The sequence below is a fragment of the Lonchura striata genome, chromosome 9 (genome assembly GCF_046129695.1).
Source record: "Lonchura striata isolate bLonStr1 chromosome 9, bLonStr1.mat, whole genome shotgun sequence".
Taxonomy (NCBI): Eukaryota; Metazoa; Chordata; class Aves; order Passeriformes; family Estrildidae; genus Lonchura; species Lonchura striata.
Window position 1 is genome coordinate 14,524,298 of NC_134611.1, and position 27,939 is coordinate 14,552,236.

General features: G+C 42.5%; 1 protein-coding gene across 1 annotated transcript; it reads right to left on the reverse strand.

Moving 5' to 3' along the window:
• Nucleotides 1-5,093: 5,093 nt before the first annotated feature.
• Nucleotides 5,094-27,899, reverse strand: KDM4A (lysine demethylase 4A). The gene is made up of 22 exons (XM_021528164.3): nt 27,773-27,899; nt 27,315-27,467; nt 26,946-27,121; nt 25,659-25,773; nt 24,711-24,904; nt 23,238-23,287; nt 22,634-22,737; nt 21,457-21,594; nt 20,320-20,570; nt 19,347-19,537; nt 18,049-18,392; nt 16,212-16,332; nt 15,472-15,650; nt 13,050-13,254; nt 12,678-12,754; nt 11,914-11,969; nt 11,024-11,132; nt 9,953-10,141; nt 9,111-9,281; nt 8,583-8,702; nt 7,892-7,984; nt 5,094-6,877 (listed from the first exon to the last, which is right to left on the reverse strand). The coding sequence occupies exons 2-22, from the start codon at nt 27,450-27,452 to the stop codon at nt 6,737-6,739; spliced, it is 3,162 nt and encodes a 1,053-aa protein (XP_021383839.2). The 5' UTR covers nt 27,453-27,467; nt 27,773-27,899; the 3' UTR covers nt 5,094-6,736.
• Nucleotides 27,900-27,939: the final 40 nt, after the last annotated feature.

A 27,939-nucleotide genomic window follows, 5' to 3' on the forward strand; every position in this document is an offset into this window, starting at 1 on the left:
CAGTGGCTTCTGGAGGAAGGATTCTCTAGGCAGGCTCCAGCCTGCCTGGAGAGGGGGCAAGGATCTGCTGTGAGAGGTAATGACAGTCTAGCCCCTAGGATCACCCCCATAGCCCTAACCCTGCACTCTCTGTGGGAATGATCTGTGCAGCCTCCACACAGCCAGTGCACTACTGGAGGCTGCTTCTTTGCAGTGTGCACAGAAGGCAAAAGGACTGATCCAGGTCCCCCAGGTCTGCCCCCACAAGATGACAGAGTGGAGGACACACACAGGCAGGAGGGATCCTGGGCAGCTGTCTCAGCCAGCATCGTCCAGGGTAGCAGTGAACAAACCAGGCTCCTGGGGAAAAGACCTCCCCAGCACACTGTGCCAGTGCAATGCCCCACACAGACAACTGTCCAGCCCAGAATAGGCAGGGCAGTAGGGCAGGAGAGACCTCACTACACTGGGCTGGAACCCCTTGAAAGGGCTCCTCTCGACAAGGTGAGGAGTGAGGAGCAAGAAGCCCTGCCTTGTGTACTGGCCCATCAGGTGCTGACGTGCCTGGCTCCCAGCCCACCAGCTCGGAGTCACGCAGCTCCCATGAACGCTGTCTTTCTTCTCCCTGCTGCAAAGCCCTTGGCAGCCCCTCACCCGCTTCAACTGGGGAGGGATACGAGCCAAGTGCTCTTTTTCTGTCCTTTCCCCTTGCCAGGCTCTGCATATGCTGAGGGCCCACGTCGGGGGTCTCCCTGCTGGTGACAGCACTGCAGACCTCTGCTCCCAGAGGAGTCACCCTCCAACCAGTGAGGAAAAGCAGGGTTGGCTCCAGTCCCACTGTGTGGACAACTGAGGGTCCAAACAGGATTCCCTGTGCTACCTCTGCAAATGAAAGAGAGAATGGCAGAATTTGAGCATTTACACTTCTGCCAGTCCCTGTGGAGACCAGCAGTTAAACAGTGTTTGGAAACATCTATCCAGCTGGAACTGGGAAGGCTAGAGAGGATTCAGGACAGATCCATCTCTGGCTGCCAACACAACTGCTCTCTTCATCCTGCACTGGCTCTGCTGGGCCTGGACAAGCAAAGCTGTGTTCCTGCTGCAGAGCCAAGTAGCCTGGGCAGACATCCACCACAGGCAACCACAGTTCCAAACCACATGGGCCGCTCAGTCCTTTGGTGTAGCCGCTTCCCATCACCAGTTTCCCTGCTCTTCTGTATCACATCACTCCTGGAAAACTTCAGTTTTCCATGGAACTGTCTGCAAGTTAACTGCTCCTCTGTACCTGCAGCCCATCAGAACCCACCACCCACACCAAAGGCATCCATGCACATTATCCTGCACCCAATACACTGCCATTTCTTCCTAATTGCTTGGGGCTGTCAGGAAAGAAGTTTGAGTTAACCCCTGCTGCGAGGATAGGCAAGAACATTAGCCCAAAATTGCAGAGACACTGTATTCAAAAGAAGCAGTATCACTTAAGGAAATGAGAGTCCAAGCATATGAACTAATATCAGCTCATTCACAATCATCTGATCCTCCTGTCTGAAATTCTCTGGAGGTCCATGGGTACAACACAGTGCCATGCCTCCTTACATTCAGCAAGACTGTGGGATTAAGTCACTATACTTGAAGTAGTTTGCTTTGGTCTATAGCACACTTGTTGGGCTGTAAAGACAGGTTTGCTCCTAACTCCATATGGAGGATTTCAGCCTGGATACGAGAACCAGCCACCCACCTTGCCTACAGCCTGTGAGGAGGCAGCTCTTGCTTCAGCTAGCAGTGTGGATAACAGTGAGAGCATCCCAGTTCCCGGGGTGTTGGGCAGCATGAGGGGCTCATGCTGCCAGGCAGTAACTCCCAGGAGGTAGAAGAGCCCAGGCAGCAGACCTATTTCATTTCTCTCCTTCATGAAGGTGTTCACAGCCACTAGAATAATTTATAACAGTGAGAACATTTCCTAAATGCAAAATTCCAGGTCAAAGACACCTCTTCTCGGGCTCTCCTATCTCACTCAGTTTTGTTTCAAAATTAACATGCATACTATACCATTTAAATCTTTTTCCAGTACCCTCCCACATACTTCCCTCATTTGCTAGGTGCTGTCAGAACTGTTTTGATGCTGGTGTTGTCATGTTACTCATGCTGCAGCAAGGAGGCTGTGGCAGTGCTTCTGCATGGATCTGCCACAGCTCCATGAAAAGATGGCAATCAGGTGAATGTTTCCCATTTCTCTGGAGACCATTCTGGTGAGGTCAAAGGTAACTGCAGATACACACCCTCAGCTATACTCATCACTGGAACCAAGCAACAAATTCCAGCTGGAGTGTTGTGCTCTTCATTCATCCAAGGGAGAAATCTAAAGCTGTTCAACAGCCCTAACAGCAATGTGGAAAAATGAAGACTGATTATGGGAAAAGAGAAAAAAGGCTTATATTGGCTTTTAGCAATACAACAATATTGTTGTTCATGTTCAGCTGAAAATACTACATGCTTTACACTAATCTAAAAGCCCACACTAAAAGGTTTTGTATAGTATCTACAAATTTGTCATGGAAAAGGAGCCATTATCATTTTCCCCAAACTACAAAAGCTGGCTATAGGAATACCTGGCACATTAGGTTTCAAAGATATGAACTCGACACCACAATAAGCAAACTCCTCAAGGTTACTGATACACCAAGTGTATCACCAAAAATCCCTGACTCCCTGAGCTAGAGTAGAAGAATCTCCTTTACCTGACTGCCAATTCAGCAGGTCTTAACCAGCAGTGTGAAATTCAAGAGTCAACACCAAGTCAAAGAACAGAGCTGTCTGAGACTGCGCCCAGGTAAGATTTTTCTGATGACTCCTCTCCTGGCACTCTCAGCTAAAAAAGGGAATCTAAGGCAATTCAGTTCTTGCTGTACATGTCTCAGCTCTGTGTTTCAATGAGTAGAGATGATTCTGTGGTTCCATCCCTGTTCTAGTTAAACAGCCTAGCCGGACTGGGTCTTTAAATAACAGAACACTTAGGTCTTTGAAAGACACTTGAGAACTCACTAGATAAGCATTAAGGAGATGAATATTAGAAAAGAATAATGCTAATAGAAAAATTAGAAGCATGATGAGATTTTCCAAGTCCCACTGCTTTAGTTCTTAAATTAGTTTGCAGATTGTATTTTTTGAAATTTGATTTATTTCTTGAGGAAACTGAAAACAACATACAGGCTATCAGTCTTGATTTCACCCCATGTTTCATTAAAAAACAAGCACGACTGCAGACTGTCAGACAACAGGAGCCCAGTTAAAGAATGGAAGAACAGAGATGCATTAGAAGCCTTAGGATAAGTGACTATGCTCCTCAAATAGTGCAGAATCAATTCAACCCAGCTAAAAACACCATAAAGAGAGAGAAGAAGCAAGGAGAATGAGTCCTACTACTGACAGTACTGTGTCTGGTCATCTGAGAAGCCTGCTGATAGAAAAGCGGTCTCCTAGAAGTCCAGCCACAGGCAGAAACATTACTGCAATCAGGTGCTTTACAAAGACTACAGCCGCCTTTTAAAATGTTACAAAAAGTTATCACTGACTTGTGAAGCTCATCCTGAATGAAGGGAAAGCCACTATTTGTTTATACAAACATTGCCCCTCGTGAGTCCAACCTGAACCAGTCAGATGGAAGCCTCATGAAAAATGAAGAGGTCTACTGACTTCAGCACCACATGCAATGGACCCAACAAAGGGCCCCCAGAGTGCACACTGAGCATGATTTTATACTGAACATACTCAAGAAACATCTGACAGCTGATAATCTGGCAGCTCCTCACCCTCACTGGAATGATGCTGTAAAAAGGATAAACACATTTCCAAAAAAGCCACAACCACTGAAGAAAATTATCAAACATGGTAAGAGTCTTGGCAATGGAAAGCTAATGTAGTTTTGAGACAGCTGCTCTGTACAGAGCTTTTACTGCTATCTGTTATACTTCAAGCCATAAACCAAATTGCTTTTGCAAAGTCAGATAATAAAGACCCTTCAAACGTCAGGGTCACTGATCTTAAGTTCAGAGAGAAGCTAAAACACAGTTTAGTCCCTGCAGCAGTTAACAGTGTGCTCACATTTGAATGATGCAGCACAGGAACTGACAGGAAAATTGGGAAGACCCTTTGTCACAAAGTGCAGGAAGGCAGCAGTTTCCAAAACAGTGCAGTCAACTGTACAAGTGTCAACAAGAGCAAATCTGGCACCTGCAGAAAACATGCCAGAAACAGGTAACAAAACTCATGTTCCAAAACAAACACTATGCATAGGAGCTCCTGAAAATTTCTGAATACTGTCAGAGGTGAGTGGCAAAACCTACTGCAGGTGAACAACTACACTGAGTTGGACAGGACACTCAAGAATCAGTAAAATCCAACTCTTGGCCCTGCACAGAGCAGCTCAAGAACCAACACCAAGAACACCACACCAAACAAATCCAGCCGTTTCCTACTAGGTCATCGTTTTAGGATGAAGCTGTTGAACCAGATGTTTGCAGCACAGGTATAGCATCTGACACCTAAAAGGTCCATTTAAGTTCTACCAGCAGTTTGGGAACAAAGCCTGAATGCAGGCACCTTTTCTCTGGAGGGAGAGAGACAAGGAGTATATTTTTCAGTAACATGCAGGTAGTGTTCATCCTATGAGAAGTTAATACCAAATTAACTCACAGAGGCAAGTTTGTTAAGGCCCTGCCAGCTCTTCTCCACATTTGCTCATAGCACATCACTTCAAAGACTTGCATACAAACTCAGGTGTCAAAGTACAGTTTCATTTCTTTTGCCTGGACCAGATTAACAGCAGCTACCAGATTCAGGTCTTAACAGATCCCGGTTTTATCAAGCCAACTATCCCATTCAGCAGAAAGCCATTTAATACCTGAGACCAGGAGTTTTGGACATAGTAAAAGGAAAAAAAAGAAACCAAAAACCACAAAAAACCCCATTATGTTCTTTCAGAATATGTTTAAGCCTTCCAATACTGATGAACAAGGTATTCCACCACAAAAATAGGACAGGTTACCTCTATGCAAAACAGTGTGCAAATCTTTGCTACTTATCCTTCTGGCCCTATAAAAATGCAGGGCTAAAGATTTTCTGTATAAAAGTTGCAGTTTATTTCTTTTCTGATCAAGAGTTGTATCACTACTCAGTACTACATTTTATTGCTAATCACAAATTGATGCACCGGGGTTTCAGAAGGGTTTGGTTTATAGCGTTCCTATGTAACAAAAGGAAAAAAGTTACAAATCCAGACTTTGCAGACGCATTGCCATGTCCCTATAGAAGCAGGGATGCATTAAGTCTGTTTCATTATAAAATTCTCCTCTTAAACAGTTTCTGGAGAACACAATCATGATTTTCTTCAGTAGGAAAATTCACCCCATCATTCCATGCAAAAAGAAGGTGGCCAATCTGCTCCACAGCCTAAAATCCCTTTCCTACAGAATGGGAAAGGAACATGTATTTACATTGCTCCTACTGTGATGTGTTAATGCTTACATTATTAGGAGCAAGTTGGCACATCTTCCAGGTACACCTACTACCCAGCTCACCTCAGCTTCCTGTGGCTGGGGTCGCAAATTCTCTCCACCACAACTGAGATGTGTCCTAACACTCTATAAAAATGCTACAGTAACCTTTGCCAGACAGCAACACGGCAGCACTCCTGCTTCAGAAGAGCACTGCACAGCCTTTCAGTTAGAACACACAGCTCAGTGCACACTTCATCTGTCTCAGACCCAGTATTAGCTGCTGTAAGCAAAAGTCTGCGGACACATGATACAGTGCTGCCCCAGAGCAGCACTGCTTCAGACAGCTCTGCCCTGTCATACCCAACACTGCGATGCTTGGATTTCAAGAAGGGAGAGTTAGGACTGTCCCTTTAGTCATATTGCCTTAGAGAAACTCAAAACAAACTCTTTGGGAGCTGAATGTCTATTGGGAGCTGAACACCTGTTTTTGTTAGAAGGCTGCACTTCACAAGGCTCCAGAGAGATTTCACTGGTTCTGAGGCACATACTATTAACAATTAAACTTATGATTAAGTAAGTCAAAAGCATATCAGAACAAAAATATTAAATGGAAGGTTAAATAATTTGTCCTACAGGATTCAATTTCACATTTCACCTGTTCACACAAGCACCTCCAGTCTGTTCAGATTTGAACAGCCTACAGCTCAACCTCAGAAAGGAGGTGCTGAGAAACAAGAGACTGAAGCTGCTTGCAACAGAAAAAAAATGGATATAAATATAAAAGAAGTTCCATTTCCAGCACCAGTAATACTGCCTGCTCAAGCCCAGGTGTGGTCACCAGGGAAACTCCTAAATTCAGGAACAATATTCAGTTAAAACAATAGACCATACTATTCTGCAGCTGCCAGGATTCCTGGCAACAACTCCCCAAAGAGTTTGCCATCTGTCAAAATTGTCTCTAAAGAAAAAGCAAGACTGCTCAACAAGATGAAAGCAACATCCCCAAGCTGGCTTATTTGGTAAGGACCCAACTTCAGACCAGCAGTCTGCAGGCATCAGCTTCAGCAAACGGGATCTCTTTCACTATACAACAGCTGCCTTACAGCTACTGCAGAGCATCAGCTTTTTAGCTTCCTTAAAATATAAAAGAACAAAACCCCAGAAGAAACCCTGGATTCAAAGCATCCAAATATGGCCTGTTGTACTGGAACATTTAAATCCTTGGGGAGGTGGGCATCTTCTTCCTCTGCCACAGGCAGTGTTTACTCCATGATGGCCCGGTACAAGGCAGGTTCAATATAATCTTCACGGTAGCGCGAATTGATCACTCTTTGTCTCTTCCTCTCTTGACTGACCTCCTTCTCTTCGAAGATCTCTGTGAAGCGCATATCTGAAGCAATTGACTAAGAGAAAAAGACAGAATTAGTCACTAGAGGACAGATGAAATCCCTGTCTCCACATCTTCCTATTGCATGTAAGAAAGAACCAAGCCAAGACACATGGGAACATTCAGCTTTCTTTAAAAACTGACTAAATGCAAAAAGAAAACTATTTAAGAAACTGGATTTACCAGTCTGGGGATATGTTTAAGTGAACTGCAATTAGAGATCTAAAGAATCTCAAGTTTCAAATGTAACACAGCACTTAAATTCACAATCACTTTCTCAGAGTTATAAACAGAGTCAGCTGTTCCAATTTGCAAGCTATTTAGTACAATTTCTGCTTTATGGAGCAGGCATGTTTAAACACCTGGTCACAGAATTCAGCTATAATACATTCTTTCTTAAGCCTCTAATAATCTGTGTGCCTGCCAACAGATCTGACCAGGGTGTGCATGTTTGTGCTATAAAGCAAGACACCCCAGTGTACTGTTTGTAACTACAACTTTTGTAGTGGAAAGTGCAAAGCAACGGGGTAGAACAGGGTGTGGGATCTCCACCCTTATTGATAACCAAAACCTAATTGGAGACACCCCTGAGCAACCCTTTCTGAAAATTACCCCTGTTTGGAACAGGTGTCTGGAGACTTGCAGAGGCCCTTTCCCACCTGAATTATTTTACAGTCTCAAGAAACAGCAAGCTCTTTTGATGCAACCCTACTAAGAGCTTTTGAGAACAAAGGCTAAGTGAAGGAACTTGGCCATTCTTTGCAATGGAAGTAGACAATGGAACTAACAAATACAAGCATGAAAAGGCATGCTCTCTCAATCTGTGACTGTGATACAAACTCACATCCCTGCAAAACGAGAAATTCTCTCCAGAGACAGAACTTTGTTTTTGTAGCCTGATCAACTACTGAGCTTTGCAATGATTAGGAGAGCACCAGATTGTATTTTGCTGCCACCACATGCTTAGGTTGCTGTTCAAGCATGAACTAAAACCAACTTCCTTAGTAGAATTTGCCCCCTGTTTACCTACCAGCCTTGACTTCACTCTCTTAGGAAGCTCCTCTTCAAGAGTATATACATCATCCCTTTTCACCATCAGCTGTGAACCATCTTCAAATTCCACCTAGAAGAGAACCAGAGGTTGTTCTGTCAGAAGTCTCAAGTTAGAACCCTGCCACAGCTCCCTAGAAGTTGCCTTCTCCCCACAGAGCTCTCTTGTGAAATAATCTTCTGCCACTTGAAATCTGTAAGATACATATGCAGCTATGCACACTGCAACAGACTTGAATCAAAACCTCAGTAATCTCCTGACAATAATAGCCCAGCAAGTTTTGGGATATTCTTTTAACACCTGACAAGACAGTCTGGCTGTTCACTTTAATACAGCCTGAATATTCATCCTTTTGAAAGCATGAGAGGCAAGGTGCACTCTCACTGCAGAAAAGCAAAATAAACTTATTTTAAGTAGTTTAAACTACAGAAAGAGTGTGATGAAGAATTGCAGACCAGCAGTTTTCACAAGTGGACACTTTCAGGTAGGTAGCCAGAGATGCATACAGCTGCAAGCAATCACATTTCCAGCAACTGTTGCCAGCATCTGTCATTGCTAATACAGTGAGAGTAACTCACCCTGGAGTGTTTAAGCATGATGCCCCTGTAGCAACCCTGTTAACATAATTGGCTTGTTCTGAATCATGAGTTTTTAGACAGCAATTTTGTACCTGGTACATCTGGATAGCGTGTGATGCGACAAACTTGGCTCCATAAACTTGTCCATCTGTCCATCTCACCTGCACAACTTCCCCTTCAGCAGGGGGACCTAACTGAAGACAATCTCGACTCTAGAATGAAGAGGGAAGATGAGAGAGACAAGGAAGGTAAGCAGCTTCTTTATGTGAAGATTCAGCAAACCACCAAGGGGTCACAGTGCACACCACCCCAACAATTCTCCATTTTAGGAGATGGAGAACTAGGCTGAAAGACATCCATTTATGTAATCTGCATTTAAATCCCAACACTGATAACTTCAAAGTATTTGATGTGGGGATGGCATGCGAGTATCAGCAAGTTTTCCTTCAGACCTACCATTGCTAAACAGCCAAAGATTAACTGTGCTTCCTGTTACACCTGTCTCTATATGGCCTCAGTTAAGTCACTCTCAGGTAACATCTCTAAGGCCATTCTGCTTTACAGCAGCAAGAACTGACTCATACCACGTATCCTATACACAACCTCACTTTACAACATACCACAATGTCCTCTGGGTACAGGTTATCGCTGAAGGAGCCATCATCAAAGTTGACCTCGTAGAAAGTCTCCTTTGCAAGGCTGACCACTTCACATTGATAGAAGCGACCATTCTTGTGCTTACTGATGACTATCTGTCCAGGGGACAGATCCTGGAGTGCAGCCTTAGCTCGCTGAGAAGAGAAAAATCACTTCTTATACAATGACTCAATAACAAATGTGTTGAAGACCGTAGCTGCAGTGCTGGCAGACAACAAAGCAAAAAATTTTAGTTCAGGTGAGCTACTCTACTTCAGCCATCATCAACGCATTAGAGAAGTTCTGCCTCCAGAATGTTAAATAACTAAAGTCTCATCTGTTATGGGCTACTGTCCTTAATTTACTAAGTAAATTAAGTTCTCATTCTTCAGAAAAGGCCCTTACATAAAACGTTCTCTAATAGACTGTTGGTGGTTTTGGTTAAAAAGGCTGCATGGGAACTTTAGAAATTAATCAATCACTTAAATGTGAAATTCTGTGACGACTCATGCAGACTGCTGGAGTACTGGCACTAACTCCTGCATATTAAGAATCACAGCGTAAATCTCACTACAACAGCCACAGGAGGGATGTGATGCTTCCAGTCCTTCTGGTCTGCAAACCTATGTACTATAAAGCACCTGACTAAAACCAGAAAAGCAGCAAGGTTCAGCTCAGAATCCAAGACCAACACTGTTAGATTACATTATGTACTGTGAGACAGCCAAGCCTTCAATGAAGTTTCAAAATAATCACACAATCAAAAATTTTTTCAGTGCCTCCAAGACACTGCAGTTCAAATCTTGGGAATAACACACCTACACACCTCAGCTTGAGATGGAGTCTTATGCCTGAAGCAGGTAATGAAGACAACAAATGGCCAGTCATCAGGCTGCATCATAACTCCGGCTGCTTGGGCACAGCTGACATGAAAGGATGTGGGACACCGGCCATGTGAACACTGTACACAGCAACCTGCAATTCTCTTTCTCCTTTTCTTGCAGAAGATGCATTTCTGTGGACAGAAAACTAGAGATTATTGGTTGGTACTAGGTTTTATCACACACCAAGGGCTAGCTAACAGTTTATCATATAATAGCTGTGCCACTTAGTCTCTTTGAAAACACTGCTGTTTTCTGACAAAACAGAAGCAGGCAACTAACAGTTTTAGTTTATGACAAGACAATAATTCGTAAAAGTGAAGTAATGCAATAAAGGAAAAATATAAATTAAATATCTACCAGCTCAACATGCACAAAGTGTGAACCCAAGGATGCCAGCAACAGATCTTAGATTAGATGAGCTTGCAATGCTCCAACTCAATAGGGCCTTTCAGCACTTGACTAAAAAGTTACATAAATACAACCAACAAGATTAGAATAATGGGAAATGACCAGAGTGGTAACAGTTAAAATCCTGGCACTACTCAATTTGGCCTTGGGCAGTTGTAGGAAAAGAATGTTATCTGTAATGCATATGCAAAGCAGAGTCATTTTTCCCTCAACACTGAGATGTTAAAAGAGTTAAGTACAGCTGCTTTACTGCTGAAGACTTTCACCCATTACAGGAATGTCTCACATATCCTGAAGCATCTCAGTGCTTGAAAGCAGTCAACTAAGCAAGTTGAATACTATGGAGGAGAAAAACAAGCATGTTACCTGCCACATACTGAAAACCCTTTTGCTGGCTCTTCATGCAAATAAACATATAGTATAACAATGAAAAATTTTAGAAAATGGCAATAGGAATAACTGCCATCTCTCATACAGAGTTGAGCAGATTATACAGTTCAGTCTGGAGACTCAACCAAGATTACTTGGGTGTGATGGGATAAGCAAAACCCCTCAGATTCTGAATGGACTAGAGACACCACTGATGCAGCACAGGTGATCCATACCAGCCTGAAACGTTGCAGGGGGATTTTGCCAACATCTACAGGACTCCGCTCTGCGATGTTCACAAATTTTGCCTCCAGTACAGCCACAGCACACATCACATGAACCCACCTGTCAGGACAGAAGAGAGGAAAAAGAAATTAATATGCACTGAACCAAAGCCAGAAGATGCTTTGGAGTTTAAGTAAATACAGTTTTGTTCAAGTTTGCCATATAAACTACAATAAATAACCTCTGAGAATGATCAATGTAATCTTCCTACTGATACTAACAGGCCACATGTAGGGCAAACCCAAGATTTCTTCATACCTAAAATCTACTACGAACAGGCTTAACAGGAAAGAAACTCAGTGACTCCTGCAGGATAAAAGACTGCCTGGGCAAGTTTCAGTTATTTCATGGTGCTACAAGTCTGCTCCACTGCTATGGTGCATCAAATAACTAGATGATTCACCAAAAGACACAGGACAGGCAGTTGTATGCACATTTTGCTGTAGAGGTACCTTGAATTCCAATGTTGTGCTACTTAAAACTATGGTTGCCCTTTGTCATTAATGTAACCACAAATAAGATGGAAATCAAAATCCTCCGTAGAGAAGGTAGTGAGAGATGTTAGTTCATTTGGAACCTTATTTTTATGTGGTAGGTTATTCCTTTGCATATTACAGCTCTGCACTATCAAATGCAGTGCAATTAACAGCTGCTATCAACAGAATGAGAACCAGGCATTACCTAAAGAGGTAAGAACTGCTGCATGAGAACACCATGAACACTCAGAGTGTGAAGGGTGCTGTTGGTCACACTGTTACACCAAATGCAGTTTACCAGCTTACCCTCAGATACCTAGGAACTGAGCCTCTCCTTAAAATCAAAAAAAATCTGGAACACTCACTTGTCATCATTGGCTCTCTGCAGTGCTCCTCCTCGTAATGAACACAAACAGCAGTCCTGGAGTAAAAAAGAAAGCATTAGCTAGTGCACAACATTTGCTGCAGAACTTCCACCTCAAAATGCACATCCAGAAGAAGAGAATGATTTTGCTGTCAGAAGAGACCTAACTATCTCCTATAGATCAGCTCCTCAGCTCTCAAAAGTTGCTGCCCTTAGGGCAACAAATAGAAGCTTCAAGTCTGTTGAAAGCAAGCAGAACCTACCACTGAAGGTTCAACAACTTGTTTGTATGGGTTCCTTTTACACCTGCAATACTCTATATCCTTTTGGGATGTACAATAGGATCTGGAAAAAACATGAGGAAATAATAATTGAAAGGCTGACCCATACCACTGACCTAGAGTCTACATAGCCTTTTAAGGGAATCCAATTATTCTTGCTTTCCTCATATGTGCATACCTGCCTAGTTATTACACAAATTATTTTCTGGCTTAGAAATAGTAGCTACCATAAACTCAGACAGACAATTGAGCTATTCCCACATTCATGCAGAACATCTTTCCTCTGAGGTCAGCAGCTTTGGATTAGTTAAAAGAATAACACTATAGTTTAAAAGTACCAAAACAAGAGACTGGCTCCTAAACACTCTCTAGATTGCATTCTTTTCACAGGATAATTAAAAAAAAACAACACTCACAACACCATGCGAACTAACTTTTCAGCCAATTTCTCAGATGTACCAGATTCCATCTGTGAAAACTTTACCTCCTCTAACGCGTTTTCTGTACACCGGGAGCACATCCAGTCTTCAGTGGCCTTGTCAGGGGATACACCATAACAACCTAGAACAGACACATCTCATTTAAGAGTTTATTTAAACTCAAACCCATTTCCCTTGGGCCCAGAAGTAAAGCAGGAATTAAAATCAACAAGCCCCAGGATGATGCTGTGTATTTGAAGCCACCCATTCAGCCAACTGTCCACCCCACAGGCAATGGGGTATACCCAAGTATACACTCCTCTGGTAAGGCTGAACTTGGTCTGTTTGTACATTAAATTAACTGGCAGAGGCCTGCTATGATGCACAGGCTCAGAATGGAGAACAGCAGAGCTTAGGGTACATCTAGATGCACTCACTTGCATGAACACAGACATGGCAGTTCTTGCAGGTGATGAGTACACTGGTTCCATCTTCCTCCAGGTAGGGAGTTGAAAGATTGAGGTCAGTGCTGCAGCCAGTTGCAGTAAAGCACATTTCAGGAATCAGGGGTTTTGTTCGGATCTTCCCATCTGCAGCAGCTGGAGTTACTCCAGAGTTTTGACTGCTGCCTTCACATTCTGCCTGTGAGGGATGGATAGGGAATTTAAATTTTACAAGTAAAAGGGTCTCACATTATCTTTACTCACGTATTATTTCATACATACATCCAGTTTAAAAAAAAATTAAGGTAATGAAAGATCAAAGTCAGTAGGTCAGGTGAAAATAAATTTATGTTTATAACCATTTATTACTATTTATAGTTATATTTATAAAATTCTCAGTTGCTGTGGTTTCAGAATAAAATTTCTACTCAAACAGTACACTGAAAGTCTGAATTGCATCCCTCTAATGATCAACAATATACACATCAAACTGCATCTCTTCTGACAGAAGAGGTGGAATCACCAAGCCCACCTCATGCTCTACAGGAAACACCTCTTCTGCATATTCCCCTGGTAATACAGAGGATCACAACACTGCTATCCTTCAGTGTACACTTATCTTACCTCAGTATGGAAGGATTATCAACACACACATAAGACACCTACTACAATCCCCATTACTATTTCCCAGTGTAGTTCTGAACAAGTCTAATGGCCTTTAAACTAATTTGTTCCTGGAAAAGAAACAGACTGAAAATGCAATTTCCCATATAAAGCTCAGGAGACTTTCAGGCTAATCCTTCATAATTTATTCTCCTAAATCAATGTCAAATCAAACAGCTAAGACATACAAAGTTCACAGATGTGTATTTCCATTAAAGCTACTCCTCTGAACAACTAAACAGAAATTAATTTTTCTCTTTGAAAAAATATTTAAATCACCTTTTGTACCTTGTAGGCTACCACAAAGGTATCTTGCCTAATATTTTAAAATTACTGTTAGCAGAAATTGCAGAAGCAGAGTGAATCTGCACTGTCCCTCCTACAGTGCCTCAAAAGCTAGGGAGAAAAAGTCCAGGTAACGTTCACAGTTGGAAGGAAATGGACATATTTTCTAAAAGTCTTCTTTAGTATAATTCTGTAAAACTTACTGATTTAAACTTACATTGCATGTCAAGCAAAATACAAAATGACTGAGGGAAATCTGTAACAAAGTTTAAGAAAACAATGACTTTTTTCCACCAAGCAGCAGATACTCTTCTTCTTCCCAAAGTGCATATTTGTCTGGCATTTTGCGCCAATTTTTTATTTGAATGGGTAACTGAAATGAGTTCCCAGACTTGCTATAAGCTTTCTGAAGCTGGAACGAAGACTCTAACCACAGCTCAAATCTTCGAAGAGTTTCTGCTCCACTGCCTGGTGTAGACAAACATTTGAAAACCTGCAGCTAAGAGTTTTCTGCTCAACAACAACTTACAAAAAAGATCTTCAGAGAACTTCAACTGTTCTCAAATTGTTAACTTTATACCTTTCAGCACTAGTCAAATCCTCATGTACCACACAGTTCCTAAGTGGAATTTCCATTCCTAAGAACTCACCCTCAAGACAGAAATAGCAAAACCAAAACTATGGTCTGTGGTTTTCATTAAAATTAGGAACTATATGAAATATAAATCTTCAACAAAAATGTGAAGTCTTTATTTCCAAAACATGTTTCTAGTGCCACCACAACTATACAGTTATCACAAACGAATCAAATACCCTTAGTGTATGGGAATGGTCAAACTACCTTAAAGTTGCAGGTCAAACATGCAGATAACTATTCAAGCTACCTTAAAATTATTTATCTTAGGTATATAAAAAAGTTCAGTGAGGGACTCCTGCCTGCACATTTATTCAACGTGACAAAGGGCTTCTGCACCCCTTCCCATGCTACTGTCATGGATACACTCCAAGACAAGACAGCTTTCAATCTATACCATCTACAAACACAACCCTAGATTCTTTTAAGGTTTTCTTCCTTGCCAGCTCAAAGACCATGTACTATGAGAGGACCTAAAGTGTTTTCTTAAAAACATTTTAGAAGTGAAGGAGTCAGTCTGGAAAGGAGACGTGTGATTTTACAGTCAGCTCCAGCAACATTTAAGCTCCATTCTGTGGTTTGAGCAAAAGCCACAAATCACAAAAGCTTCTGCTGAACAGCTGAGTGGAGCCCCTGGGAACCCACAGGGGCCCATCACAGGTCTGAGGATGTTCACCCACTTGTGCTCTCCTGGAACAGCTCCAGGGAAAGACTGCAACATTGATCCAGCTTTTGTTAATTGGCAATATGCAAACCCACATATTTCAAACTATGTACCACAGTAGCACCTACTCTGTTACCTCTGTGACAGCATGAAGAGTCTTGGTTTCATACCTGATAAGCCTGGAAGAGCATACAAACAGCACAGTATGGGGGCTGCTGGGCCATGGTGCGATTGTATTCTTTTTCAGCCTCAAAGTTTGGCGGCCGATTCTGCCACAGCTGGCTCAGTGGCTTGGCCCATGCTTCTGTCTCCTCAGCCTCTTCTTCAGGAGTTAGCTGCTCTGATGCCTCTGTGATAAGAGAGCATTCACTCAGTGACTATATGGCCTTTTATAGATGTTCTTCTTGTAAATCAAACTAAATAAGGCAAAAAGCTATGAATGGAGATGAGGAAAGACTGCCAGAAAGCAAACTGACAGAAGGGTGATGGAAGCCAGTAACTCAGTCTCCTTTCTAAGAGGCTTCTACTAATCAAGCAACAGGGCAGAACCAGCTCCAAATTACATCTACATCAAAATTAAAGCCATCCACCAAAGAATTTGGCATTAAGGATTTTTTTTTAAATAACAAATATTTACATCAGTGACTGAAATATTCTAAGGTAGATGCAGTTAGGCAACAGTCTCTGGCACTGGTTTAATTTTGCTTTCCAAAGAAAATACAGGAAAGAAAGATGATACCATTCGAGAGAAAAGTTTAATGATACAATGGGATATGCACCTTAACTAGGAGGCAGAGCTGTCACTTACTGACTCCTGTTTATCACCAGTTACTTACTAGAAAATCCCACACTGCCCAGAGAAGACGAGACCCTCTCTCCAATTTCCCAAAGAGCGTAAGGCTTTACTTACCATCATCACTGATGCAGTCTTTCACCAGGAGCGGGTGATGACGGGGGAGTTTGCTCAACGGCTGGCGACGACCCTTGGACTTCTTACTCTCCTTCACGGAGCTCACGTGCTCCTTTCCCACCTGGAACAGGAAAGCAATTCAGCTGTCAGTTAGCACGTGCCCTTTTGACACCATTTTGGAAGGAATTTACTTTGAACTTAGAGAAACTACTTCAAAATGCACACATGCCTCCAGAGTTTCATTTCCAACAAAGCAACTTCAGCTCTAAACTCTTTTTCAAAGAGTTCAGAGCACTTTTTCTATGAGAAACTGGACAGAGCTTTATTGGCTCTGTTGAGTCAATAGAACACTTTTCATGGGTCCCAGTGTAGCTTTTCATGCACATCTGTTTCTTTAAAGAATCATGTGAAAGACAGAAACAAAGAAAGACAAGTTGGATGGTTCAACTAAAAAGAGCCATGGAAAGAAGTCTCATGAATTCTGGAGAAGTCTCAGTTTGTGTGTCACTTGAACTATTCCAAATTTAAAAATAATAAAAAAAACCTTAGAAAACAAACTAGAAAAAATACAGAGCTCATAGACTGACAAACTAAAAGGGTTATTTAAAATTAAGGACACTTTCATCCTTTCTGCTTATTACTTGTCTTGATGTCTTACCAGACAGACTGGAAGAAGGAGATTGCAACAACAGCTATTTCCTCTTCCCTTAGCCCCATACAAAAACAAGTGACACACTGACAAAATTACTACTAACCTGACAAGCACGACAGTAAAGGTAATGATTTCAACAGTACAGGAAGTCTCCCTCTAGATAAGAGCCTACCCTTTTTTTAAAATCTGTTATTCTTTTAAAAGAAGTAAATCTAGGATTAAATGCATCCTACATATGTTTAAGTATCTTCTTTTCATAAACAAAGCTAGAAGAGAGCACAATAATCATGACCTGTGTTCTCTTACAGAGTTGGACACAGACTTCTAAGACATTTAAATTAGCATTCACAGTTACCACCTAATGGAAAGTTTGTTTCAAAGTACACCATACTGGGGAAAACAATCCACACCCATTCAAAATTTCTTCTTTTCCCTGTTCTGAGACATTTGATAGAGACATCAGTATCTGCAACAGAGTATCTTCAGTTTATATAGCCATGACAACTCTCAGTTTCAGCTTAATTATCAAGACTGGTCTATCTTTAGTGTAGTTCTTGATTTCTAAGAAGTCATTATTGGCTTCCCATTCTCTAAACACAGATTTAAACAGGAAAACAAAATATTGGAAAGACACTACTAGATAAGATTCTAACTCTTCTCTTAGGCTGTTTAATAAAACATTAATTGTCAATTTTTTAACACTCAAATTTACATTCTCCCAATCAATATTTTTGTTGTAGCCTTTCTCCTCTTTTAAAAGGACACAGATGTATCCATGTATGCAATTTTATATTAAAAACCCCTCATCACACGAATATGCTTGCAATAAAGGCTGGAACAAACCAGATTCATTTTAGGTACAAATAGGTGTCTCTTAGTACAAAAGGACCTTAATTATTCTGTAACACTACCATATCAAAAACATTAAGCTATCCTTTCCATTACAGCACTTAAATAGCTTTGAGAAATTCTCAAGATAGGTGATCTCCTTGCTTACTTGAAGGGCTAAGTATATAAGGCTTTCATCTGAATTCTTCTGTGTTTAGTAAAATCCAGAGGTGCAACCTGCTATGCAAACACCAGTGGGATGAAATTGTCATATGCACAGATTGGAAGTTTTGTCACAGCAAACTCCTGACCATGGAATTACAGCCCTCCAGCTTTCAGTTCTTGTGCCTCCCATACCTCTGTCAGTTCTTGCTCATTGACACTGGAGCTGGCTTTCTTCCCTGAAGTCTGCTCACTGTCGGATCCGCTGGCATCCCCCTTTGCATAGCTGTGCACTGTGAACACCCCGGCTGGCCCAGGGAGAGTTCGTTTTGCCAGCAGATCAGACGATTCCGAGTCTGAAGAATAGGAAGGTGAGCTGGACTGAATACTGGATGCAGCACTCTGCTTTGAAGCTGGCAACACTGAAGTGGAATTTGAAGCATGTGAAATGGAGAGATCCAGTGCCGCTGCTTCTTGTTCTTCTTCCACCTCAGGCTTTACCGGTTTCAATTCTTCAAATCTGGCTGCGTCCACACGAGCTGGAAGAAGGGATATACTGACTTTTTCTGAAGTCTGGGCAGAAAGAGAACATCTATGCAACTATTTGCACAAAGCCAAACAGAAAAACAAACTACTACACACGAGAAAACAACAGCACATCACGTAAAGAGGAGATGATTAATTCAAACAGTTATAAAGTCATACGTTGTTTAGTCAGAGAGAGAATAAAAACGTCTGCCCATTGCCTCTACTGTTACAAGAACCAGGGTACATAAAACCAACCAGCAGACAGTGAGTTCAAATAAACAGAGATGATCCTTTATACAGACATGTATGTAGTTAAAACAGCCCAAATCCTCGCCATATGTTGCTGTGTGTAAGAGATTAAAATCATGCATGGAAGACTTACTAGAAATAAAAAACCAAAGCCACAAACCAATAAAGATTATTAAATACAAGCTGCAAAGGGCTGGAAAACAAAATACAGGAGGGGGCATCACGTTTTCCCTGTTCTTGTGTTGTTCCACATGCCTCTTGCTCCTCCCACAAACAGCAATGATAACTCATCCATTACAACCTACATGAATTTTGTCTAGCCTACTTATTACAAAATTACAAGCAACACACCTATAAAGCATACCAGACCCACAGGAAGTGTGCATATGTTTTACTATGCAATTCCTATAGGAAGTGTGCATATGTTTTACTACGCAATTCCTATAAACAGCTCTCATTGCTCAAGAGAGATAAAAAGCAGCTTAGACTACTGAGGCATCCCATATATTTCTGCATGCAGGCAGGCAAAATAAAGAGTAAAAATCAAAAACTAGAAAATGGTTATATTTCAAGTCTTATAACAGTAAATTTCTGTGTCAGGTACCAGGTGCTACCACTGGCTCTGACAAACCAGTGCCTGCTTTTTGGACACAAAAGCATCCTATTAACTAGCATCATATTGAAGAGTGCCCCAGACAAGCTTGGCACACAGTTACCTGGAAGTTTGATCCTTTCTTCACCTTGCTGCCCAAATTCACTTGTAGGCCTCTCATGAGGCTCTGCCATGTCCGCTTCATACTGTGTGGAGCTCAGCTCCTCCTTAGGGAAGGCCTCACTCTCACTCACCTCCTGAGGCACTTCCAGGCAGACCCTGTGCCTTTTTGTTCCTATGCGGTGCTTGGGGATGCTGCAGAAGACAAATCCCTATGTCAGGTTAGCAAACATGTAACTGTTAAATTTGTGTGAATGCATAAAATACAGTCTGGTTTGGACCAGTGTTTTATGAGACAGCCTCTGAAAAGCCAAATAGTTTCCAAATTATTCTGAAGTGTTTTCTTGCCTTTAGAGAGAAAAAGTCAGTAATCCCTAGAGATGACTTCTCAGCATACTAATCATGTATTAAGGCAGCTGTGCTCTCTGTAGCCAGGCATTCTTTATCTTAAACAAAAAATCCCCTTCAAACAAAACCCCAAACAAATCAAACCAAACAACAAAAAAATTTACCACCAAAGACTTTAGGAACAGTAGCTGGCACTGACTGAAAAAGATTTAACTGCACAATGTAAGATGATTAACCTGTTGACCTTCAGCAACCAGAAACTGCACACCAATGCAACAACTTGCAGCACTGAATGTACCAGAATTTGCTAGCAAGTACCATACCAAGATCTTAATACAACCCTGTTTTTTTCTGGCCTGTCAGTGTAGGGTACACACTGCCAATTGAGGCTTTGGAGGTCTGTCCCAAGATGAAGAACTACCTTCCAAGCTGGTGTGCTTCCTGCTTACCACAAACTATCTATTAATGCAGACTTAAACAGTAAAAAAATATTAAGAGTAAGCCCTGTTCCCAGGAAAAAAGATTATTGCTAACTCTCACTATTCTATCAGAATGGCAAGCATTTAATTGCAACTGGGCTCAAATTCCAAGAATCCAGTAGAAAAGCAGAGAACTAGATAAAGCTGTACCTTTTTGTCTCATCCCCATCCACCTCCTCTTTACACATCTCTTCTGTTTCCATCTCCTCAGCACACTGTTTCCCACTCTTGACTTTTTGCATGAGATCCCCTTTAAGGAACTCTGCTGCCTCTGGGGTTGGAAGAGCATGGTCAATGACAGTCACGTCCTTCCCAGCTTTCCAGAGCTTGTAACGGTCTGGCTGGTACTTCCTCACAAACACATCCATGGAGATCTTCACCATGTCCTTCCGACATGAGCACTGAAGTCACAGAAAATAATAAAGTAAGGCCAAATACTTAACAATTCTACTCTGCATTTCTCTAGCATTTTGCTTTCAAGAGTTTAAGGAACAAAATCCCACACTCACATGTAATTGAGCCTCAGAACTCTCAAAACTCTTTCCCAGGAAATCAAAAGGGTACACATTAGGTTACTAAAAATGGCAGTAAAGCCAGCAAAAAACATGAAACAGAAAACCAGATGTTATCACAACATCTAGGACAGAAACTTCATCAGTCTTTTTTACACAGTTGCTGGTAGAAGCTGAGTGTTTTAAAATGAGCTCATATAGAAACAGGCCACAAAACCAGAGACTATGAAGAAATCAGAGCCACACAAACTCTGGGCCTAACCAGAGCAGTAGAGGCTCCCCTCCCCTAGGTATGGTTACAACTAGTGCTTCAAAGCATTCTTCCATGTAGCTTCTGAAAACATAAACCGTGTCTGCAAGGCGTCTCTACAGGGATATAACACTACTCAATTTAAAGGTTCAACCAAGATACTTCTTTTGATAAGTCATTTAAGCTACCAAAGTTGTATTCCAGGCTAAACAGTCAATAAACAATGGTTAAAATACTGGAGAAAAATACGGACAAGATCTGCCTACCAAGCATACTCTTTCACCTCTGTAAAGACAACCAGTTCCATGCTTTTCTTTGAAGCCTTGCATGAGCTGCACAAACTTACACAATAGTTACAAGTTACAAAACATGTTACATGCTATCCATGGTTGACACAAGGTACTAAGGAGGACTTTGCCTGGATATTGTTACTTTATGAGAAAGCAGACATCACATCTTAAAAGGCTTGAAACTACTCTCCTAAAACATACACTGGGGGCTTCACGATGGCAACAGACCACTCACCAGCACCGACTGCTTCCCGTACTCAATCCACCGAAGAGTAGCAAAGTTGGTAGATTCAGCACAGTTAAAGCCATGGTTAAAGCCAGCATGATAGCTGTAAGGAAAGGTTATCATGAACTCTCCAGCCTCCTGTGTCACCTAGAAGACAATTGAGACATCACAGTGTTATTCAGAGTTTAAGAAAGTACTTGGTGAATATGATTAAAAGGAGCTCCTATACCCCTCTCTGCAGCACACCCAAAAATCCAACTTGCAGATGGTGGCTGGAACTCCCTTGTGCAATGTATATATTTGCTACTGACCTTTGCTATTTTGCTGCTTATGTTACATATCTATTTACTTGAAAGCCATGCTTAACAATATTTTTACTAACACACAACACAACTGATCAATTTAGCATATACATAATACTCTGTCACCAGCTATATGAACTTAATAAAGATACTTATCTGTATCAGCTACAGGTTTGGCTGAACAGTATCTAAGGTTGAGTAAATTTCTATCCACACAGAACTTGAAAATTTATTGCTTTTTCTTTTGCTGCTCACATTAGAGTACAACTCTCAGTCAGCCCTCCACTATTTCCTCTTCAACATTTCCCCACTGTAAAAGCTTATGACAAGAAAACCCTTCAGCTGCCCAGGCAGATGATACAGTGTTTCTGAATAATAGCTCAAAGACTAGATCTTTAATATCTCTCTGTGGGAAGGGCAATTGCAGGTCTTTACCTCAGAAAGTAAGGAAGCCTATAAAGTTATTAATGTAATTAAAAAATTAACAGGGGACAAGCCTTATTTGCTATTGAGGAAGTAGATTGAAACAAACAAAATTAGCTGGGAAAAACTGGAAACAAAAAAAGAAAAATCTCACTTCACTGAATACACATCTAAACAGTGAAGTGAATCTAACAGAGAAGATAACATTTAGTTTTAAGTTTAAAAAAAAATCACAGAAAACCAAGCTTTTGTTTTTTAGGAGTCCTTGACAGATTTTTCCGTCTCAATCTCGTTCAGGCCCCAACTGCCAGATAATGGAAGTACAATAGGAAGGATTGCCTTATACCCTGCCTGTTTCTATTTTCTTCTCTAAGCATCTGCTACTGGCTGCTGTCAGAAACAAGACAAGGCTGCAGGAACCTCTTGATCAAGCTGGTATAATCACAATTACTTTTCTATACCTTATCAAATGGAATTCCGTATTTCTTCAGAATTGATGGAGAGATGAGAGTCATCTTGTGACGGAGAAATGCTTCACAGCTTTGGGCACTTCCTGGGAAAAACCCTGTTTAAAATAAAGAAAAAGGAGAGATATTACAATTGTGCTCAAACTACATTTATTTTTCAGCAGTTCTATGAAAAATTACTGTCTAGACACTTTTTCCCTACAAGTATGGGCCACCTTATTTGAAATGTGCTAGTTTGCCTGCTGAAGAAAAATGACAAATCCATAAGATATATCTTTTAACAGCTGCCAGTTTGAAAGAACATAAGAAAGGTCTCAGATAGAAGGATTCTCCATTGGCCACAACTTTCCAGTTTTAATAATCAATAGCTAAGGATTTTCTCATTTAAGGTTAGACAGACCACAAGTTCATTATTTGTAATGTGACAATTTCTCTTGTGTGCATCCTATAAGCAAACATTCAGAAGTAATGTAATCTATATTCTAAAAGGCAAATTATCAGTTCAGTCATGCCAACCTATGCTCTCTAAAACAGCAGAAACCCATTGCAGCTGTCCAGCCCATCTTTAGAGAAAGGAGGACATGAACTGCCTGATTACCTTTTGCAAGTCTCTCCAGCCGTTTCCCATGCTCTGGAGGGATGGAGTACCTGCAGTTGTAAGAACAAGTTTGTTTAAGTGACAACAACAAAATCTTGAAGTCTGACTGGAAATTATAATCAGTCATCAAAATGTGAATTACTTAAAAAAAAAAATCTCTATCTCTACACTTGTCTTTTTCAAAGTTTGATAGAAACCTAAAAATCTTCATTGAGGACTTTTACTGTTCTATCCCAAGAAAAATCAACATGTAAAAGCTGACCATTTCTTTCAACAACTTTCACTCAAGCAACCAAGGAAGCAAAAAGTCTGATGTACATAATTAGCAGATCTGTGCAGCAAAACATGAATTGCAGCAAGAAAGGGAAGAGCACTTCCTGAACTGTTTCAGTTCACAGCAGTGTAATCTCTGTATACTCAGTGCAAGGGGGAACACAGGGCAAGAAAGAAAATGGAATCATCTCTTTCAGCTGCTCAGACAAAGACGGGACTGAGTCAGGTGCCACATCCTTAACATGTGCACAACTCACAGAGTGCTCTTTAGAGCTACGTCTTTCCCTGTACACACCTTTTATGGGTGCCACAAAACTCCTGGCCAGTATGACTAAAATAAATAAATCAACCCACTTAGTTTGCTTTCACTCTGGAATACAGTGCTATATTCTGAATAGATTCCTTGCTAAATAAATCAAAGATACTAGCAAAGCTCACTTCTTCCAAGTACTACTGTAGAAGAAGCAATAGCCAAATAGTTCAACAGACTGAACTATTCTGTTTCATGTTCCTCTGCTACTGCATGGGGTTGTTCATGGCTTACATTGTGCTAGCTATTATTTGTTTCTTCAAATTTGTAATAAAAGGCAGCCAAAAATACTAGTTTCCAACAAAAGTGCTATGGAAACAATTGTTGAAGTTGCTTGAGAAATTAATTTGTGAACAGAAGGGCATGATTCACTCTTAAAATGCAGCCCATGGTACAGAGAAATTCAGAAGCCTCCCCTAAAAATAATCGAGAAAGCTTAGACACTGGACACAACCATTTAGTGACATCCACTAGCCTGATGTTTAGATATATGATAGGCAGCTACAGTTCAAAGTCTGTTAAAAACAGCCTGTTCCCCCAGCGCCTGTGTGACCACACCTCTGTATGGTCATTTCAGAGCCTCAGGAAATGATAAGCAAGTTTGCCAAGTTTTGGCCCTACTACAGCAGACAGCATCCATACTATACTGTAATTCAGAAGAACTCTCTACATCGGGACAGCAACCAGACCCTTCTAGAAGGTTACCAAACAAATTCTACTGAGGACAGGCACTGCTCTGAAGCTCCTTGTGTGTTCTTGTCATCAGATAGAACTGTAGTGCAAGACTGGAGAACTGATAATTATTTTAGTGAATTCTTAGCTTTGTGACTGACTCCAGTATTTTATGGTACTGCTTTTCTACATCTAGAGGATTCCTTAGAAAATCTTACCATGACTTGGGTTCCCCAAAATGCAAGTAATTAATGCTGTAGAGATCCATGTCCTCAGTGTGCCAAGCAAAGGAAGTTTTCCACATGCCAAAATATAGGTAAGGAGTATTCACTCCTTCAATGGTTATGCCACTTTCATTCTCCACAATATCTAGGATTGTGTTCAATCTGCCAATATTCCACGCATCTACATGCTGAAAAACACAAGCCTCATGTCAAACAAGGATTACAAAGTACAAAATCACACAGCTGAGATGACAGTTTGCAAAAGCTTAACAGACACTTGTGAAACAGCACACCACAGAATGACACAGCTGAAGCTACAAGATAGTTCACCTAAACCCAAAGTTCTCCATGGTAGCTTGCATAGTGATTGCTTACTGGCCTTTAAGGAAGGGGAAAAATTACCAAAGTAATGATTACAAAGGAGAAATAATCATGAAGCTACAGACTTAACAGAGCAGAGAACAATAGCTGATGCTGATTGAGTTTGAGCTCATGTCTGAACCCTCTTTAAAAAAAACCACTTTTCATTCCAAACACCTTTTAAAAGAATAAATCATGAGAATTTAGGAGACAAGCAGAATGCAAATTGTCTTTTGACAGTTATCATCCCACCACCTAATGGTTATAGAGCTTTCCCACAAAAATACATACACCAGTGGATACCAAAGCAGCATGTATCCACTGATCAACCCTTCCAACCCTCATATGCCTTTCAGGACAAAGCAATGCTTGGGCAATAGTGGTTTTTGCTTCCCTACACTGAAGTGCTAGCAAAGGTCCCTTAGAATGCTTCCTCTGTCAGCTGCCTAATCCAGAAGCTTGAACTATGCTAAGACTATCACTAACTCGTTCCTAAAGGTAGGAGTCAAATGCCACATTAGTATTTATGGAATACAATATACCAGGATAACTGTTACCTGAAAACCAGAACAGTTTCCTTACCTTGTCATAGAGCGTGCCGTTAACATCCGCCCCGTAGATGGGGGCATTGAACGTGAGGTTCTTCCAGTATTTTCGTTCAAGGTCTTCAAAGTCTGTGTACCGGGGTGTGCAGTACCTGAAAAAGCCAAGAAAGATACTAAAGGCGTTGCAGTTTGATATTCGGCAAGTCTGAACCAATGTTTTCCTTGACTGCAAGAATGGGAAGCTACAATCAAAATACCTAATGTGTGTTACTGGCCAGATGAGCAGTGAGAGCAGTCACGGCTCTGCTTCTGTGACGCTTTGGAACGGAAGTATCAGAAAGAAAATTACTTTCCCCATTTCTCAGTTTACTTTCACTTTTGCTTTGTGCACTTTTCTGGGGTCTGTTTCACCTTCTAGCTGTAGCTACTTAGAAGCAACAACGCAGTCAAAACCAGAAATGATACAAACAGAACAACTTCAAAAAAAACCCCAAACAAACCCAAAGTTTTCTGCCACTGTGAAACTAGCAAACCATCACAGACTCACCTTGGTCAAACACGCTCTGTTTACCAGGAAAATACCTGCTCTTTATGCCCATTCCCTGCTAACTATATACTGGACTATATGTAGCTCTAAGGGATCAAATTTAGTCTTAAGACCTATTTAATGTGTGTCTATATACATAGATTCCAGACAGTTACACATATAACATAAACCAGTAACTTCCATTAATTATTCTATTAAACACAACTCTAAAATACCTACTCTGTACTTTTTAGCTTTTGAAAGCTAAAACAAGCTTTGATGGAATGACTGTAGCTAGCAATTCCAATGCTATTTCTAGTTACTGAAAAGGCTATTTTGCTTCAACTTCTTTTCAAGTGATCTTTTCTTCATCTCCTTTTTTACATCATGAACATTCCTTTCTCCACTACTTAATAAGTAATTCAATGGTCTAGCTACTGGGGACAGACAGACAGGAGCCCACAGCACAAACAAAAAGTTCTGCTGCCATTACACATCATCTTGCTGCACAGGTGACAAAGGTCCCCATGCACAGAACCCGCTGTACAAGCAACCTCATCTGCCAGGGGCATGACATTCACACTGCAGACCCCAGATCATCCCAAGGACTTGGCCCCTGTGTGAAGCTGTGGATGCTCCACCCCTAGAAGCGCTCAAAGCCTGTTTGGATGGGGACCTCAGCAACCTGTTCGTAAGGAAAGAGTCCCTGCCCCTGACAAGGTGAGGAACCAGGTGGTATTTCATGCTCCTCCCAACCCAAACCATTCCACAGCTCTATGTGCCCGGGACCGGCCGTACTTGTCACTGTTGGCGATCCTACGGAACTCGCGGACCGTCATGGCCTTCTTCTGGATGTTGTACTGCGTGAAGAGCCCGGACTGCCCCGTCACCACCTGCTGGATGGGCGCGGGGATGACGAGCTCGTCGATGTCATCGTAGCACTGCCGCGGCTTCCACTCCTTAGGCGGCACGATCTGCGGGGACACGCGGGCCGGGAGCGGCGGCCGCGGCCGGGGACAGCGTCAAACTCGGGGAACTCGGGCCGAGCCCCGGCCGAGGCGCGCCCGCCCCACCGGCGCCGCGGCGTAAACAAAGGGCGGAGGCGGCCGGTGCGCGGCCCGGGGCCGGCGGCGCGGCCTCCGCCCGGGGGGAGAGGGAGTGTCGCACCTTGGCCAGGCCGGCGCGGTGGGCGCCCTGCGACTCCACGTAGGCGATGTAGCGGCTGAAGTCGCGGAACTCCTCCATGGTGGGGCGGAAGGTCATGATGCGCTGCCCCGGGTTGAGGCTCTCCAGCTCCGAAGCCATGATGCCGGGCCGGCCCTGCGCGGAGGAGGCGGGGGTGTCCTTGCGGGGGGCGGGACGGCGCGCCCGCCCCGCCCCGCCCGCCCGCCAGCCAATCGCCGCGGGGTCCGCACCAGCCCTGCCTCCTCATTGGCGGAGGACGCGTGCCCGTCAGGACCCCACGGCTCGCTCTCCCTCTCACGGCGGAGAACGCCACCGCCTGCCCCCCTCCTCCCACCCGGCCCGGCCCGGCCCGGCCGCCGCGGCGGAACCGAGTCCCCGCCCGCCGTGCTCACGTCGGCAGCGCCTCCCGCTCCTCCGCCGCCCCCGCCCGACCCTCGTACCGACGTCCGCCCGACGTATCCCTCCGCACCACGCGTCCAAAGAGTCCCGCAGGCCGCCGACGCCACCGCGGCCGTTCCGCTCCGCCCGAACCCCGCCCGGCCGCTCCGCCTCTTCCCTCCGCCGTCGTAGCCAATCGCTGCCCGCTGCCCTCTTCGCGGCCAATAGG